At 53.8% G+C, this 18,518-nt stretch overlaps 1 gene segment (V, D, J or C); it reads right to left on the bottom strand.

Moving 5' to 3' along the window:
* Positions 1-1,297: 1,297 nt before the first annotated feature.
* LOC129514714 (immunoglobulin heavy constant epsilon-like) lies at positions 1,298-18,112 on the bottom strand. The segment is given in 5 exon segments: positions 1,298-1,742; positions 1,817-2,137; positions 2,230-2,553; positions 2,737-3,033; positions 18,076-18,112. Coding segments are annotated over 5 exon segments (1,320 nt in total).
* Positions 18,113-18,518: the final 406 nt, after the last annotated feature.

Raw genomic sequence — 18,518 nt, 5'->3', positions numbered from 1 at the left:
GGCCGTCCCCAGCCTCCTGGCCCTCCCGGCCTTGCACAGGTGGGCATCCACTCTGCAGGGTGACAGTGGGCCACGTGCATTGCCCAAGGGCTCCCGCGGGGAATGCAGGAGCTGCTGTTTCCAGGCTTGTCTTCAGAAGGTGGGCCGTGTGTGGGGGGGGAGGGGCATGCCTGGGCTGGGGGTCTAGGGCTAGCAGAGACCTGTACGCAGGCTTGGCGCTTGGGTGGGGGGGGGGGGCTCAGGCCCTGGGATGGGGCCAGCGCCTGTTCTGGGTCCAGTGGGAGAAGAGGACAGAGCCCACGCTCTAGGCGTGTGCATGCGTGTGTGTGTGTGTGTGTGTCCTGGAGTGTCGGTGTGTGCGTTCTTTCATCCTTGGGGTGCAGCCTACAGGGGGTGTCTGGACTAGGGAGGCCAGGGACACAGAGGAGGCTCCCGGGTGGGGGGCGGGAGGCCTCTCCATGTCCATCCTGGATGCAGCGGTCCAGATGGGACAGGGAGGTAGGAGCCACGTGTGTCCCTGTAGGGTGCGTCTGCCCTATGGTGCTTGGTGGTGGTGGGTGATTGTTGGAGCCACTTTGCTACTTGGTGTGCCTTGAAGGACGGCTGAGGTGTGTGTGACCCCGTGTGAGGCTCATGGGAACTTTTGTGCAAGGGCTGGGGGCTTCCCTGGCATCAGTTCAGGGCGGAGTGAGGCTGAACAGCAAGACAGGGCACTGGGTGCTGACCCCGCCTGGCGTGGCCGTGTAGGCAGGGGGGCGATTAGAGGGGCCGTGTGGGAGTAGGTGTGCAGTGGCCCCAGTGTGGGGTCGGGGGCCTGTCTGGCCCGTGTGTACGAGGGAGGTGACGCTGAGGGCCTGCCGGGGTGGGGCTGTCTGGGTTTCTGTGTGCAGGCACCCGTGTGGGGGTCTGGCTTGGCTGATTTCCCCTCTCAGAGGGCCTGCGTGCGTGTGTGCAGCTGGACCTGGTGATAGGTCCGTGTCTGGAGCGGCTGACAGGAGACTTGGTGAGGGTGGAGGCTGAGACCTCGGGGGCCTTCAGGAGAGGGAGGGGCCCCGGGCTGGCTGGGGTGTCTGTGGTCCCTCCCCTGGGACCCCTCTGAGCGGGCATACTCCATAGAGGGGTGGCAGGGAGGGCCCCCCACATGGATGGCTATGGTGGACAGAGCCATAGCCACACCTCCGCCCTGCCTCGTCCCCTCCTGTCCCCTCTCCTGGGGGTCCCTTCTGTGCCAAGACATCCCTGCTCTGCAACCCTGCCCACCCCCAAGAATGGGTGTGCCCAGGGCTCTGAGCAGACACTGGAGTGTTTATTGACAAGGACAGATGGAGGGTCTTGCCAGCCCCCCTCCCCTGCCCCAGCAGGGTGGAGCCCTGGGGGGTGGCGGCGGGAGGAGGGTGGGCATCATTTACCGGGGCTTTTGGACACCCATTTCTGGAGGATCCTAGAGCCGGACAGCGCCTCATGCACCACTTGGCACGTGAATTTGTTCTTCTGCTCCCAGTCCGCCCGGCTAACCTCCAGGCGGCTGAAGATGAAGAAGGCAGGCCTGGAGCCCGAGACCTTGTGGGGCCCCGTGGTGGTGTACTGGTCTGTCTGGATGGGGCTGTCGTTTCGCAGCCATTGCACCGAAATGTCAGCGGGGAAGAAGTTCTGGATCAGGCACGTGAGGGTGACTCTGTCCTTGGTCCCCTGCTCCTCCTCCGGTGGCAGGAACAAGTACACATCCGGGGGGGCACGCTTGCCTGTGGACAGGTGTGGGGTCAGCCCAGGCTCCGGCTCAGGAGGCCCGCCCACCTCCCCTGGGCCCGTGGCTCACCGGGGGCCTTGGCAATGGAGCGCACGATGTCCTTGGGCAGGTCCGGGTGGGTCACCCTGCAATAGTAGGTCTCGCCCTCGATCCAGTCATTGGTGTTCACTGGCAGGGTGGACGTGACTGTGATCGTCCCATTGAAGTGATTCTTCTTGTTCAAAGGGCCCGGGTTCACGGGTTCATTGCTCTCCCGGGACCAGGTCAGGCTCATGCCTTCTATCCTGGCCAGGTCCACTACCAGGCAGGTGATCTTGGGCGCCTTGTGGACATACAGGTCAAGGGGGCTGGGCGGGCTCAGGTAGCTGCTCACGCCTCGGGGGTCGGACTCTGCAGTGTGTGAGAGGCTGCATGAGGGCGTGCCTTGGCCCTCATCTCTGAGCCCTGCGCATCTGGGTGTCGGGGGGACAGGGGGGTCATACCTGTGCACTTGCGAGCCTCATCTTTAAAGGTAAAGCCTTGATAGGTGACCTGGCAGGTGTAGGTTTTTTGGGATACCCACTCGCCCTGGGTGATGTTGAGCTCGCTGTGGGTAGAGGTCACGTTGCCCTCCTTTGTGCCAGGCGCAGTGTATGGGAATATGTTTGTAGCCTTTTGCCCATCCACCAGCCAGATGACCTCCATGTCACCTGGGACGTAGCCAGAGATGAGGCACAGGAGCTGGATGGTGGTGTGGGTGTCACCGACGGGGTTGCAGGAGGAGTGGAAGAGCTTCACGGTAGGCGGAATGAAGTTTAAGGCACATGCTAGGAGTAGAGGCAGCCATGTGGAGTGGCGTCTCTGAGCCCACGGGACTCATGTGTCAGCCAAGTTACCATGTTACCAGCCATGGCGGCATTCGGGCCCGCCACCACCCCTCTCCTACCGCTCCCGCCCAGCCTGTCCCTCCTCCCTCCGGTGTCATGTGGGCCAGCCCAACCCTGGCTCACCACTGAAGGTCTTGTTGATGGCGGTGGACTCAGCGTGAGCCACGCTGCAGGTGAACCTCTGTTTGGCCCACTCGCCCGAGGCGGTCACCTGGCTGACGGTGCTGTGGAGGCCGGAGGTCTCGTGGAAGGTGGTGGGGAAGGTTGTGACATTCTTACTTAGAGACCCCGCGTCCCAGGTCACAGTTGTCGACATGGGGAGATAGCCGGTGACCAGGCAGCCCAGTGTCACAGAGGTACTGGCGATGTTGTCTTTACAGCAGGAGGCCAAGGGGAACACAGACAGGCCCTGGCTGGAGGCTGTGGGGACGGGGCCAGTGTCAGTGCCTGCCTTGGGACTGTCACCCCATCATATGCCAGGCCCGCTGTTGACCTGGGGTATCCCGCTCCTGGCCGCCTGGCGGGGGGCGTCTGAGAAGGAAAAGCGTGGGGGCAGAGATGGAGGGTCACTGGGACCCCTTCTCCAGCCTTGGGGGATAGATGCTCGTTTTGGACTCTTTCCTTATTCCCTGCTTCTGCTTGGAACACTTTCTGATGAACCACTTGTCGGAAGTAGTTGCTGCCCTTACCTTTGGCCAGGACTCCCTGCCCTCAGCCCTGAGAGGCAGGAACGTGGGGTTCTTGGGGACTCCTCCTCTCCTGACCAGACAGCCCTCTCTGGTTCTCTACTGTCCCTGCAGAGCTTCCAGGAGGCCTGACAATGGGCCCCATTCATAGAAGAGGAGACCCCGTCAGAGCCCAGGTCAATCTTCCCCAGTTGATGACTTGGGTTTGCACACCTGCCTGTGCTCCCTTGGCCTAGGAGCCCAGACCCCAGGTCATGTTGGTCCTGCCTCTCAGCTCCACTCTGCCCAGCCAGTCCAGTGAGACCAGTCCCATGGCCTTGTGTCAGGAGAGAGGGCGCCAGGGACACAAACCAGCTCCACACACAGCCTCACCAGCTCTGCCTAGTCAGATTACCTAAGTTCAAGGGGGCCACCTTGGCCTAGCCTGGCCCAGGTCAGCCTAGGATAACCCATTTCAAGCAAGCCGACTCATCTGATCAGTCTGCAAGTTCAACCAAGTTCATCCAGCTCAGCTTAACTTAGCGAGCCAGCCAGGCTTGTTCCACTAGGTCAGTTCCACTCACATTATTCCCATGGACCCCTGCCACTGGGCCTAGGAACACCCTACATGACTCAGGGCCAGGCCAAACCAACTAGCGAAATAAATTTAGTCTTACTCAGCTCAGCCCGGTTCAGCCCAGCTCAGCCCAGTTCAACCTAGTTAAGCCAAGTGCAGCTCAGCTCAGCCCTGTCCAGCTCAGCCTAGTTAAGCTCATCCCAGATCAGCCCATTTCAACCCAGTTCAGTCCAACCCAGCTCAGCCTAGTCCAGTCCAGCTCAGCCTAGTTAAGCTTGTCCCAGCTCAGCCAATTTCAGCCCCGCTCAGCTTAGTTCAGCCCAGCTCAGCCCAGTTCTGCCCAGCACAGATCATCCCAGCTTAGTTCAGGTCGGTTCAGGTCAGCTCAGCCCAGCTCAACTCAGCCCAGTTCAGCTCATCCCAGCTCAGTTCAACACTGCTCTCAGCTCAGTTCAGTCCAACTCAGCCTAGTTAGGCTCATCCCAGCTCAGCCAATTTCAGCCCAGTTCAGCCTGGTTCAGCCCAGCCCAGCTCAGCCCAGCTCAGGAGAGCTCAGGCCAGTTCAACCCAGTTCAGCCCAGCTCAGCCCCGTTCAGCCCCGTTCAGCTCAGCCTCAGTCCAGCCCAGTTCAATTCAACTCAGCTCAGCCCAGTCCAGCCCAGCTCAGCCCAGTTCACCCAGCTTAGCTCAGCCCGGCTCAACTCAGCCCAGTTCAGCTCAGCCCAGCCCAGTTCAGCACTGCTCAGCTCAGTTCAGCCCAGCTCAGCCTAATTAGGCTCATCCCAGCTCAGCCAATTTCAGCCCAGTTCAGCCTGGTTCAGCCTGGTTCAGCCTGGTTCAGCCCAGCCCAGCTCAGCTCAGCCCAGCTCAGCCCAGCTCAGGAGAGCTCAGGCCAGTTCAACCCAGTTCAGATCAGTTCAGCCCAGTTCAGCCCAGCTGAGCTCAGGCTGGTTCAGGTCAGCTCAGCCCAGCTCAACTCAGCCCAGTTCAGCTCAGCCCAGCCCAGTTCACTTCTCAGCTCAGTTCAGTCCAGCTCAGCCTAGTTAGGCTCATCCCAGCTCAGCCAATTTCAGCCCAGCTCAGCTTGGTTCAGCCTAGCCCTGCTCAGCTCAACCCAGCTCAGGAGAGCTCAGGCCAGTTCAACCCAGTTCAGCCCAGCTCAGCTCAGTCCAGCTCAGGAGAGCTCAGGCCAGTTCAGCCCAGCTCAGCCCAGCTCAGCCCAGTTCGCCCCAGCTCAGATCAGCCAAGTTCAGCCCAGTTCACCACAGCTCAGCTCAGCCCAGCTCAGGCCAGCTCAGCCCAGCCCAGGTCAGCCTAACTCAGTCCAGCCCACTTCAGTTCAACTCAGCTCAGCCTAGTTCAGCCCAGTCCAGCCCAGCTCAGCCCAGTTCAGTCCAGCTGAGCTCAGGCTGGTTCAGATCAGCTCTGCCCAGCTCAACTCAGCCCAGTTTAGCTTAGCCCAGCCCAGCTCAGCACTGCTCAGCTCAGTTCAGTCCAGCTCAGCCTAGTTAGGCTCATCCCAGCTCAGCCAATTTCAGCCCAGTTCAGCCTGGTTCAGCCTGATTCAGCCCAGCCCAGCCCAGCTCAGCCCAGCTCAGGAGAGCTCAGGCCAGTTCAACTCAGTTCAGCCCAGTTTAGCCCAGCTCAGCCCAGTTCAGCCCCATTCAGCTCAGCTTAGCCCAGCTCAGCCCAGTTCATTTCAGCCCAGCTCAGTGCAATTCAGCCCAGCTCAGCCCAGCACAGCCCAGTTCCATCCAGCTTAGCTCAGGCTGGTTCAGATCAGCTCAGCCCAGCTCAACTCAGTCCAGTTCAGCTGAGCCCAGCCCAGTTCATCACTGCTCAGCTCAGTTCAGTCCAGCTCAGCCTACTTAGGCTCATCCCAGTTCAGCCAATTTCAGCCCAGCTCAGCCCCGTTCTGGCCATTTCAGCCCAGTCCAGTCCAGTTCAGCCCAGCTCAGCTCAGCCCAGTTCAGTCCAGCTCAGTGCAGTTCAGTAGAGTTCAGTGCAGCCCAGCTTAGGCCAGTTCATCCCAGCTTAGCTCAGCTCAACTCAGTTCAGCCCAGCTCAGCTCAGCCTGGTTCAGCCCAGCTCAGCTCAGCTCAGCTCAGCCCAGCTCAGCCCATTTCAGCGCAGCCCAGCGCAGCCCAGCCCAGCTCAGGTCAGCCTAGCCCATTTAGCCAAGTGCAGCTCAGCTCAGCTCAGCTCAGCCCAGTTCAGGGCAGCTCAGCCCAAGCCAGCCCAGCCCAGTCCAGTCCAGTTCAGCTCAACTCAGCCCAGCTCAGCCTAGTTCCTTCTAGCTGAGCCCAGATCAGTCCACTTCAGCCCAGCTCAGCCCAGTTCAGCTCAGTTCAGCCCAGTTCAGCTTAGCCCAGTTCAGCCAGTTTATCTCAGTACAGCCTAGCCCAGCTCAGCCCAGTTCAGCTCAGTTCAGCCCTGCTCAGCCCAGCTCAGCTCATCCCAGTTCAGCCCAGATCAGCCCAGCCCAGCCCAGTTCAGCTCAGCTCAGCCCTGCTCAGTCCAGCTCAGCCCAGGCAAGCCCAGCCCTGGTCAGTGCAGCCCAGCGGAGCCGAGCCCTGTCCAGGTCAGACAGACTTAGCTCATTTAGGCACAGGTAGCCCATCTGTTTGCCAGCCTAAATCTTGCTGGTCTGGTCAGGTTGCCCAGGTTTTCCTGACTCAGCTCAACAATGCTGCGTGCAGTGCAGCTCAGGTTAGCCTAGTTCAGCTATTTGAGCCAAGGTGAGTCAACCCAGGACAGTCCTGCCAGGCTGCCTCAGATCTGCTCAGTTGGACCTGCTTGCCCAAGCCCTTTCCATCCACATCAGCCCAGCCCAGGACAGTCCTCACTGAAGAGAGCGTTTCACCTGACCCAAGTCTCCCCGACTCCCTGAGCCGCTCAGCTTGGTTCAGATCATCTTGGCTCAGGATAGCCCAGCACCGCCACAAGTACCCAGACTGGTCAAGCCTGTCCTGTGCTCTGTCCACCAAGCTCACCCCAGCTTAGCTCACCCCAGCTTTCCCCATCCACCCTGGTTCTGTAAAGTCAGCCCAGCCTGGCCCATCTCAGTCCACTCACACAGTGGAGCCCAGAGAGACCAGCCTGGTCCAGCTGAGCCTGGAGTAGTTTGACCTCTTTCACTTAACTCCTTCCCCTCAAGCTGTATAGGGCAGACCCAGGCAACCTGGCCCACCTTATTCAGGCTGGCTCAGGCAACCCAGCTCACACACCTGAGGATGTGGGCCAGTCCAGCCTGCCGCCTAGTCCACCATAGGGACAGCTCCCTGGTGCTTCCCCCCGACCTTGGGCTGGTGGTCATTGCCCTGCTGGTTGCAGGCAGCTCCATGCTCAGGCCCTCTCTCCATGCCCTCTGCATGGTCCTGGACCTTCTCAGCCTTGGGCTCTGCCCTAGTCCTGTCGTGTCTTTGATTCTTGGCCCCTAGTCTTCTCCAGATCAGCTTTGGGCAGAGTCTTGCTCCCGTGTGTCCATGTGCAGGGAAGAGACATCTGGGAGATGAGCAGTGACCAGGAAGCTCTGTTCCTCCTGGCTGCGTAGTGGACTGCAGCTTGGGCCAGCTTGAGTGGCTGGGATACCTGAGGTGCCTGGTGCTCCAAGAGGGGGCCTGGCCTGGCTGTCTGCAGCTCCCTGGATAGGCTCCTGGACAGATGAGGTGAATCATTAGTACAATGGCTGTTATTTTTGTGTCCAGATAATAGGGCCTGGGGGGAGGGGAGCTCTGCCTCAGTGCCCTGGCTAAAAATGGGGTGGGAACCCCCAGGGCCTCAGCAGCCCTGGAAATTCCCTTTCTTTATGTTCTTGGGAAGTGTACAGCAATGGTGGGGTTGCAGGTGAGACTCCTGTGCCATGGGTGAAGTGGGCTCCTCTCTGAGGCCTCTGCTGCCCAGCTCATGGCCTCTGCCTTGATACCATGGCTGACTCTGTGCACTGCAATACTGTGGTGACCACCGGGATGCCCCAGGAAGGGAGAAGGCCCCGGGCACCACCACCACTGCCTTGAGGCAGCCCTGTGAGGAAGGGGGGGCTGTTGTGTGCATGAGAAGCCAAAGCCCACATGGCCACGTGTCTGAGACATGGATGCAGGGCTTCCTGGTGGCATGCCACCCTTGTTCCTGTGTCCCACTGCCTAGAGGAGCAGGTTGGTGGCTGGCCCCATGGGAGGGGCTGTGCGTGTGAGTGTGCAGGGCCAGAGTCCCCAGTGGCCTTTGGGGACCAGGGACCTCACCCATTACCCACACACTTGTTCCCATACTAGCATCTCAGAGCTGGGCCTCTTACTGGGGCTGCAGCTGGGTGGTGTGGCCAGTGAGGGCTGGCAGGGACCTTGGGGGGTCTGGGCCTGGCTGTGAAGTTGGCCTGTGTGTCTGCAAGTCCTCTGTAGCTGCTGGAGGCTGGGGTGGACTGTGCCGTGGATCTGTTTTCTGGTTGCCCAGCACGGGGTGAAGACCGCGGAGTGGCTTTCTGGAGGTGCCCTGGCATCGGATTCTGGGCTGTCGGGGCAGCTGTCCAGTGATGACACGCCACCGATGTGTATGGAGCTGTGATGGGCTGGGTCTAGGCCTCACCTTCACCCAGTGCAGCCCTGGGTGCCCCCCAGAAAGCCCCGTAGGCCTGAGAGCACATGCCACCCCAGCTCATCCATGTGAGTGCTGGGAGATGTTGTGCAGAGTTTTGGAGAGGGGGGCATCAGGATCCCATCATCTGGACCCAGGACACCAGGGCCAGCATTCCCATGCTGGGAGGCTGTGTGGAGGTGGTCTCTGGCTGGTCTGGTGCCCTTGGGGGAACATTCAGGCTCACCTAGGAGGCCGAGAAAGGCTATTGCCCGCTGGGGCTGGGTGGCATGGGGTGGAGCTAGGCCCTGGAAGGCCTGGATGTGATGCCTGGGGAAGGCAGTGCCCAGCCCAGCCCCTCTGCCCTTCAGAGCTGTCTGTCAGTCTGTCCTGCTTGCCCTTGTCCCGGGGGACAGGTGCTGTGTGGGAGGCAGAGGGGGAGCACCCAGTTCCCAGGAAGGACGCGTGATTCTGAGAGAAACCACAGGGCTGAGAGCCCCACCTGGGAGCCTGTTGCCCCTGAGGGCCCAGGTCAGGTGGTGCCAGGCCCGGCAGGTGCACATAGGTGAGCATGCTGGGCTAAGGCTCCCCTGGCAGCCCTGGCTCACCCTGGTGTCCCCCTACTCATTCTGCCCAGGCTGTGGGGCAGGGTCTTCAGCGCCCAGCTGGGCTCCGGGCTCTATGCCGACATCCCAGGATGTGCCGTGCTGCTGGTGGGCCCTGTCTTCAGCCTGGGCCACCCGTGGAGAAGAGAATGGCTCTCCTCTCCTCTCCTCTCCTCCCCGTTCCCAGTAGGTGGCTGAGCTCTGAGCTCCCAGGTCTGTGCTGTCCCGCTCCACTCCTCTCTGGGGCTGTGGCCCTGCCTTGGTTCCAGGCACCACCCTTGCCTCTGCCCCCTCCTGTCCAGGGGCAGGCCTGGCAGCTGCAGGTAGCAGGCATGGGGCACTCAGGTCCAGGCTGCTCTGCTCTGGCCTTCACAGCTGTCCTGCCTGCAGAGTCCCCTGCCTCCCCACAATGTTGCTCCTGGACAACAGTGACCTGGGACAGACGACAGTAAACGGGCTGCTTCTCAGCTGTGCATGCGTGTGTGTGTGTGTGTGTGTGTGGCTAATGCCCCTGTGGGTGTGTATGGGTGTCTCCCTGTGCCTGTGTGTGGGTGGAAGCCCTTATCTGGGTGTGTCTACGTGTGTGTGTGTGTGTGTGTGCGCGTGCGTGCATGGCCCATGTCTGCATGTGTGTGCATGTGTATCTCCATGTGCATGTGTGTGCATGAGGCCCATGTTTGCATGTGTGTCTCCATGTTCTTGTATGTGGGCTCATGACTGTATGTGTGTGTATGTGTGTCTCCATGTGCATCTGTTTGTTGGGGAGTCTGTGCCTCTGTGTGTGTCCCAATGTCTCCATGTGCATGTGGATGAGTCGGGTCTGGGTCTCTGTGTGTGTGCATGTGTATCTCTATGTTATTGCATGTGGGCACGCATGTGCATGTGCATCTCTATGTGCATGTGTGTGTTGGGGGTCCATGCCTCTGTGTGTCCCAGGGTGTCTCTATGTGTGAGTGTGTGTGTTTGTGTGTGTGGAGGCCTGTGTCTGCATATGTGTGCATTGTGCCTCCCTGTGTGTGTATGTGGAGACCAGTGTCTGTGTGTGTGCACGTGTATCTCGATGTGCATGTGTGTGCATGGAGGCCTGTGTGTGTGTATATGTGTGCATATGATTTCCATGTGTGTGTGTTTGCATGGGGGTCGGTGTCTGCATGTGTTTGTTTATTTTATTTTATTTATTTTTTAACATTTTATTCTCTTTATTTTTTAAAATTTTTTATTTATTTTATTTTATTTTTATTTTTTTTATAATACATTTATTTTTTATTGGTGTTCAATTTGCCAACATACAGAATAACACCCAATGCTCATCCCATCAAGTGCCCCCCTCAGTGCCAGTCACCCAGTCACCCCCACCCCCCACCCTCCTCCCCTTCCACCACCCCTAGTTCATTTCCCAGAGTTAGGAGTCTTCATGTTCTGTCTCCCTTTCTGATATTTCCCACTTATTTTTTCTCCTTTCCCCTTTATTCCCTTTCGCAATTTTTTATATTCCCCAAATGAATGAGACCATATAATGTTTGTCCTTCTCCGATTGACTTACTTCACTCAGCATAATACCCTCCTGGTTCACCCACGTTGAAGCAAATGGTCCACACAGTTTTCCAGAGTGTCTGTCCCAGTTCACATTCCCACCAACAGTGCAGGAGGGTTCCCTTTTCTCCGCATCCTCTCCAACATTTGTTGTTTCCTGCCTTGTTAATTTTCCCCATTCTCACTGGTGTGAGGTGGCATCTCATTGTGGTTTTATTCATATTTCCCTGATGGCAAGTGATGCAGAGCATTTTCTCGTGCATGTTGGCCATGTCTGTGTCTTCCTCTGTGAGATTTCTCTTCATGTCTTTTGCCCATTTCATGATTGGATTGTTTGTTTCTTTGGTGTTGAGTTTAACAAGTTCTTTATAGATCTTGGAAACTAGCCCTTTATCTGATATGTCATTTGCAAATATCTTCTCCCATTCTGTAGGTTGTCTTTTAGTTCTGTTGACTGTATCCTTTGCTGTGCAAAAGCTTCTTATCTTGATGAAGTCCCAATAGTTCATTTTTGCTTTTGTTTCTTTTGCTTTCGTGGATGTATCTTGCAAGAAGTTACTGTGGCCAAGTTCAAAAAGGGTGTTGCCTGTGTTCTCCTCTAGGATTTTGATGGAATTTTGTCTCACACTTAGATCTTTCATCCATTTTGAGTTTATCTTTGTGTATGGTGCAAGAGAGTGGTCTAGTTTCATTCTTCTGCATGTGGATGTCCAATTTTCCCAGCACCATTTATTGAAGAGACTGTCCTTTTCCAGTGGATCGTCTTTCCTCCTTTATCGAATATTAGTTGACCATAAAGTTCAGAACTCAACGAAATTGAGACCAGAAGAACCGTGGAACAGATCAACAAAACCAGGAGTTGGTTCTTTGAAAGAATTAATAAGATAGATAAACCATTAGCCAGCCTTATTAAAAAGAAGAGAGAGAAGACTCAAATTAATAAAATCATGAATGAGAAAGGAGAGATCACTACCAACACCAAGGAAATACAAACGATTTTAAAAACATATTATGAACAGCTCTACGCCAATAAATTAGGCAATCTAGAAGAAAAGGACGCATTCCTGGAAAGCCACAAACTACCAAAACTGGAACAGGAAGAAATAGAAAATCTGAACAGGCCAATAACCAGAGAGGAAATTGAAGAAGTCATCAAAAACCACCCAAGACACAAGAGTCCAGGGCCAGATGGCTTCCCAGGGGAATTCTATCAAACGTTCAAAGAAGAAACCATACCTATCCTACTAAAGCTGTTTGGAAAGATAGAAAGAGATGGAGTACTTCCAAATTCATTCTATGAGGCCAGCATCACCTTAATTCCAAAACCAGGCAAAGACCCCACCAAAAAGGAGAATTACAGACCAGTATCCCTGATGAACATGGATGCAAAAATTCTCAACAAGATACTAGCCAATAGGATCCAACAACACATTAAGAAAATTATTCACCATGACCAAGTAGGATTTATCCCCGGGACACAAGGCTGGTTCAACACTTGTAAAACAATCAATGTAACTCATCATATCAGCAAGAGAAAAACCAAGAACCATATGATCCTCTCATTAGATGCAGAGAAAGCATTTGACAAAATACAGCCTCCATTCCTGATCAAAACTCTTCAGAGTGTAGGGATAGAGGGAACTTTCCTCGGCATCTTAAAAGCCATCTACGAAAAGCCCACAGCAAATATTCTCAATGGGGAAGCACTGGAGGCCTTTCCCCTAAGATCAGGAACAAGACAGGGATGTCCACTCTCACCACTGCTATTCAACATAGTACTGGAAGTCCTGGCCTCAGCAATCAGACAACAAAAAGACATTAAAGGCATTCAAATTGGCAAAGAAGAAGTCAAACTCTCCCTCTTCGCCGATGACATGATACTCTACATAGAAGACCCAAAAGCCTCCACCCCAAGATTGCTACAACTCATACAGCAATTTGGTAGCGTGGCAGGATACAAAATCAATGCCCAGAAGTCAATGGCATTTCTATACACTAACAATGAGACTGAAGAAAGAGAAATTAAGGAGTCAATCCCATTTACAATTGCACCCAAAAGCATAAGATACCTAGGAATAAACCTAACCAAAGAGGTAAAGGATCTATACCCTAAAAACTACAGGACACTTCTGAAAGAAATTGAGGAAGACACAAAGAGATGGAAAAATATTCCACGCTCATGGATTGGCAGAATTAATATTGCGAAAATGTCAATGCTACCCAGGGCAATTTACACATTTAATGCAATCCCTATCAAAATACCATGGACTTTCTTCAGAGAGTAGGAACAAATTATTTTAAGATTTGTGTGGAATCAGAAAAGACCCCGAATTCTCTAGGTTGTCTTTGAGTTCTGTTGACTGTGTCCTTTGCTGTGCAGAAGCTTTTTATCTTGATGAAGTCCCATTAGTTCATTTTTACTTTTATTTCCCTTGACTTCATAGGTGGATCTTGCAAGGGTTGCTGTGAGAATGACCTCTTGTCATTCTTCTCTTGTTTGTGTGATTCTGGGTCTCTATCTCTTACCTCTAATTAATCTCCTCCTGACTCTGTGATACTGAAACTATCTCTTACCTCTCATCATTCACCTCCTGGTTATGTGATCTGGGTCTCTATCTCCTACTTCTCATCCTTTCCTTCCTCGTTTTGTGACTCTAGGTCTCTCTCCTACCTCTCCTCAATGTCCGCCTCATCCTATGACTCTGGGTCTCTATCTCTTACCTCTCAGTTTTCTTTCCTTGCTCTGTGACTCAGTCTCTATCCCTTACCTTATCCTTCTCCTCCTGGTTCTGTGACTGCGTCTCTCTCTTACCTCTTATAATTCTTCTTGTTTTCTGACTCTGCAACTCTATCTCTTTTTTTAAATAATAAATTTATTTTTTATTGGTGTTCAATTTACCAACATACAGAATAACACCCAGTGCTCATCCGGTCAAGTGCCCCCCTCAGTGCTATCTCTTATATCTCATTATTCTCCACCTGATTCTTGACCCTGGGTCTCCATCTCTTACCTGTCATTCTTCTCTTCCTGGATCTGTGACTCTGGGTCTCTATCTTATCTCTTATCATTATTCTCCTTGTTCTCTGACTTTGCAACTCTGTATCTTATATTTCATCATTCTCCACCTGGTTCTTGACCCTGGGTCTCTATCTTTTACCTTTCATTCTTTTCTTCCTGCTTCTGTGACTCTGGGTCTCTACTCCAACTTCTCATCATTCATGTCCTGGTTCTGTTACTCTGGGTCTCTATCCCTTACCTCTCATCATTCTCCTCCTGGATCTGTGACTCTGGGCCTCTATCTTACCTCTTATCAATCTTTGCCTGGTATGGTGACCCTTGGTCTCAATCTCTTACCTCTTATCTTTCTCTTCCTGGCTCTGTGACTCTGGGTCTCTACCTCTTTCTTACCTCTTGACATTCATCTCCCATTTCAGTGTCTATGGGTCTCTATCTCTTTCTTCTTATCATTCTCCTCCTGGTTCTGTGACTCTGCATCTCTCTATCTTACCTCTCATCATTCACCCGTACCTTGTATGATTCTGGGTCTCTATCTTTTACCTCTCATCACTCTCCTCCTGGTTCTGTGACTCTGGGTCTCTACTTCAACCTCTTATCATTCACCTCCTGGTTCTGTGACTCTGGGTCTTTATATCTTACTTCTCATCATTCTCCTACTTGTTCTGTGATTCTGGGTCTCTATCTCTTACCTCTCATCATTCATGTCCTGGTTCGGTGAATCTGGGTCTCTGTCCTTTACTCCTCATATTTCCCCTCCTGGTTGTGACTCTTCATCTCTATCTCTTATCTCTCATCAGTCACTTCCTGCTTGTGTGACTCTGGGTCTCTACCTCTTACCTCTCATTCTTCTCCTCCTGGTTCTGTGACTCCGCGGCTCCATCTCTTACTTCTCATTATTCACCTTGTGTTGTGTGACTCTGGGTCTCTATCTCTTACATTCATTTTTCATGTCCAGGTTCTGTGACCTTGATCTGTATATCTTACCTCTCATCATTCCCCTCCTGGTTCTGTGATTGTGGGTCTGTATCTGCAACCTCTCATCATTCACCTGCTTGTTCTGTGATTCTTGGTCTCTATCTCCTACCTCTAATAACTCCCCTTCTGGTCTGTGACTCTTCATCTCTATCTCTCACTTCTAATCATTCTCCTGCTTTTGTGACTCTGTCTCTCCTTTTCTTAACTCTCATCCTTTTCTTCCTAGGTCTGTGACCTGCTTCTCTATCTCCGGCTTCTCATCTATTTTCTATGGTTCTTTTACTCTTGAGTGTTCCAATACATAGTTTATACTTGTGTAAATGTCAAATAGTATGTGTGAGTCACTGGGGTCACATGGTAGTTGAGGGGTGTCCAAGTATGAGGACAATATTGGAGGCTTACAATTGGGAGCCCCAGAACCTTTTGGGTAGTAAGTCTCACAGAGTAGGTGTAGCACCAAGGGTGAGCAAATAGCTTGACTTGTTTTTGGTGTCAGCAAAGAGGACATGGGCTCCTCCTGATGTAGGATGTCCAGTTCTTCCTTTGGGTGTAGTGGACAGGATGTGGGATCATTGGTCCAAGGAATGAGACAGGGGCAGGTGCTGGCACACAAAGTAAGAAGGGGCTGGGCAGGCTGTGTGGTGCGTTGGCAAATAGGCTTCTCAGGTAGATGTATAGTGTGAAGGGGATGGAGGGTGTGGCGTGAGCCTCAGGATGGTAACCTGGAGCCTCCAGGGTCCCTGAGGACTGGCTCATTCTCCTGGATGTGCTCTCTGTGCCACAGCCATCATGGGGCCCAGGCCAGGAGTCTGTGGCTGCCCCTCCTGTTGCCCTGGCCACTGGTGAGACAAACCCTTTTCTGCAGACAATTCCCTCTCAACCACAGGGAGCTGGAAGGGTGTTTCCTTTTTTAAAAGGTATTAAAAATTGCACTGTTGGGGATTTACCCCAAAGATTCAGATGCAATGAAACACCGGGACACCTGCACCCCGATGTTTCTAGCAGCAATGTCCACAATAGCCAAACTGTGGAAGGAGCCTCGGTGCCCGTCGAAACTTGAATGGATAAAGAAGATGTGGTCTATGTACACAATGGAATATTCCTCAGCCATTAGAAATGACAAATACCCACCATTTGCTTCAACGTGGATGGAACTGGAGGGTATTATGCTGAGTGAAGTAAGTCAATCGGAGAAGGACAAACATTATATGTTCTCATTCATTTGGGGAATATGAATAATAGTGAAAGGGAATAGAAGGGAAGGGAGAAGAAATGTGTGGGAAATATCAATGAGGGAGACAGAACATGAGAGACTCCTAACTCTGGGAAACGAACTAGGGGTGGTGGAGGGGGAGGAGTGAATGGGTGACGGGCACTGAGGGGGGCACTTGACGGGATGAGCACTGGGTGTTATTTTGTATGTTGGTGAATTGAACACCAATAAAAAATAAATTTATTATAAAAAAATAAAGATTACTATCTCTTGGGATAGTACCAACCACACCTAAGAGCATCACTTTCTTCTTTTTTTTTTATTGGAGTTCAATTTGCCAACATATAGCATATCACCCAGTAGAGCATCACTTTCCAAGCTTTGAATGATTGTTGAAAATTAGGTTTCTAGCTTATCTTACACTTGACTAGGATTCATCATCTGAGATTTTATTTCTGAGATTTTTTTGTATATTTTTTTATTGTAGTTTGATTTGCCAACATATAGCATAACACCCACTGCTCATCCCGTCAAGTGCCCCCCTCATTGCCTATCACTCAGTCACCCCATCCCCCCTTCCACTTCCCTTTCCACTTCCCTGGAAGGGTGTTTCCTGACCAGCCCCGGGGGCTGTGGCCATGCTGACCAAGATTCTGTCTCCTTCCCAGACCTCAGGCTGCACTGTCGGCTTGCAGACTCAGAGTCGGGAAGAACAGACGGTGGCTTGGCTCGTGGCCTCTCAGCCTCATGTTGGCCTGGGGAAGCCCAATGCTGCCAACGACCCTGCCTATCTTCCCTGGAGATTTTACTGGGAAAGGCTAGCAGGTGTGGTCCTGCCTCTGCCCTGAGTCGTGTGTGTCCCCTACAATCCAGGGGCATCTCTCTTGGACCTGAGACCTTCCAGTCACCACAAGGAGAGAATCTCAACTTCGTAATCACTGGCCCTGGATCCGTGGCCTGAGTAGACCTGCATGTGACCAACCCTTCCCGAGTCTTCATTGGTGCCCTGCCTGCCCTCACTCCTCGTTTACCTGGAAAAAACGGTCACTCTGTGCCCAGGTGAAGTTCACACGACATCCCCTGAGGGTCTCTCCTGACCCAGTGCCCGGATCACTTGACTGGCATCCTGCTTTGCTTACCTTTGCCAATGCTCTCCCCATGGCCTCGCCTGGCCTGGCCTTCACCAGTGATCCCATTTGGTCCTCATGCCTCAACCCAACCGGCCTGTGTCGGCCTAAATGTGTCCCTCAGATTCCAGTCTTGTGCCCTGACCCACGACCTCAGAATGTGGCTGCATTTGAGATGGGTTCTTTGAGAGGTAGCAAGGTGAAAGGAGGTCATAGCCCCATCAGCATTGCTGGTCCTCCATATGGACTCCTGTCCTTGTAAGAGCAGGTGTCAGGATACAGGCAGCACAGGAGGTCAGCCAGGGAGGACACGGGGAGGGGCCCTGTGAATCCTGCATCTCCCACTGCTGGCTACTATGACTGTGAAAGCATAAATGCATGTGGTTTAAGCTGCCAGAATGGGGGTATTTGTCTAGAAACCTGCACTGACTAATACACACCCAACACATGCCCTTTGCTCTGTACACAGCCAGGGCGGGCAGCCACTGTGCCTCCAGCCCCAGGCTGGGTCTGCTCCCCACCCGACTCCCATGACGGGAGGAAGCCAATGCATGGTGTGGCATGGCTGTGGATTTCACCCGCCCATCAACATAGGAAGACTTTCTCCAGTGATTTCTGGAATTTTTAAAGATTTTATTGTCGTTAAGAAAAGAAAGAAACAGTAATAGAAATTAATGAGCTCCAGAAATGTAAAGAGATTAAAACAAGCTAGCCAAGCTAAAACAGTGGCTTTCATTGCATGATCCCTGCACATTCTCTCCCAGGGGGCACAGGGGCTCTGTTTCTCCTCCCCGGCATGCCCATCTGAGGCCACATAGGGGCTCCCACCTGGCACTAGCTCCAGGACAGGCAGAGATCCAGGCCTAGGGGTTCTCCGGCCATTACCCATGGCTGCAGGCTCTCTCTCTGACCCCTGCTACTCCCTGGAACTGCGAGCTAGCAGGAGTTCCTGCCCCATGGGACTCAGGTCCAGGCCACAGGACAGAGTGGGCTGGGTCTGCTGCCTTGGCCTCTCAGGACCCTCCAGCTCTGTCCATGGAGCCTGCGTCCCCCTGCCTGGCACCAGGTCAGCAGGCCCCTCTCCAGGAGGGGTGTCTGGGTGACATCACTGCTTCCCCAAGTGTTGTCGTCTAGCAGCTGTGGGGCTCCTGCAACAGCCTCAGGCCCAAGCCCTCTCACTGTGGTCTCCTCTGGTGGAGAAGACCTGGTTGACCATTCGCGATATGTCAGGGGTTTCCCCATTGGGTGACAGCAGCCCATGGCTTCCTCTCGACGTGCCAGAACGTGCCTGTCTGGGGGCATCCTGAATTCTGGAGCCTGGTCTGGATGGGGTGTTCACAGAGGCCATACCCTGCCCAGATAGACACTGGACTCACAGCCGTTTGCCTCTTGGGGGATCAACGTGCTGGTCTACCTAGGGGCCATCCCCTGAGGGCCATTCTGCCTGATACCTCAGTGTCCACATGGCCCAAGGCATATGTTGGTGGCTGCTAGGAGGGGCCAGCAGGTGTCCATCAGCTCAGGTTGGGGGCATTCTTGGTGTTCTCTTGATTCTCCAGACAGTGGGCCAGGGGGCAGGGACAGCCCATGGTGGCCACGAGGCCAGATGGTAGAGGTGCAGG

This window comes from Nyctereutes procyonoides, unplaced genomic scaffold (genome assembly GCF_905146905.1).
Source record: "Nyctereutes procyonoides isolate TBG_1078 unplaced genomic scaffold, NYPRO_anot_genome, whole genome shotgun sequence".
NCBI lineage: Eukaryota > Metazoa > Chordata > Mammalia > Carnivora > Canidae > Nyctereutes > Nyctereutes procyonoides.
This window is presented reverse-complemented; position numbering and strand designations above follow the sequence as displayed.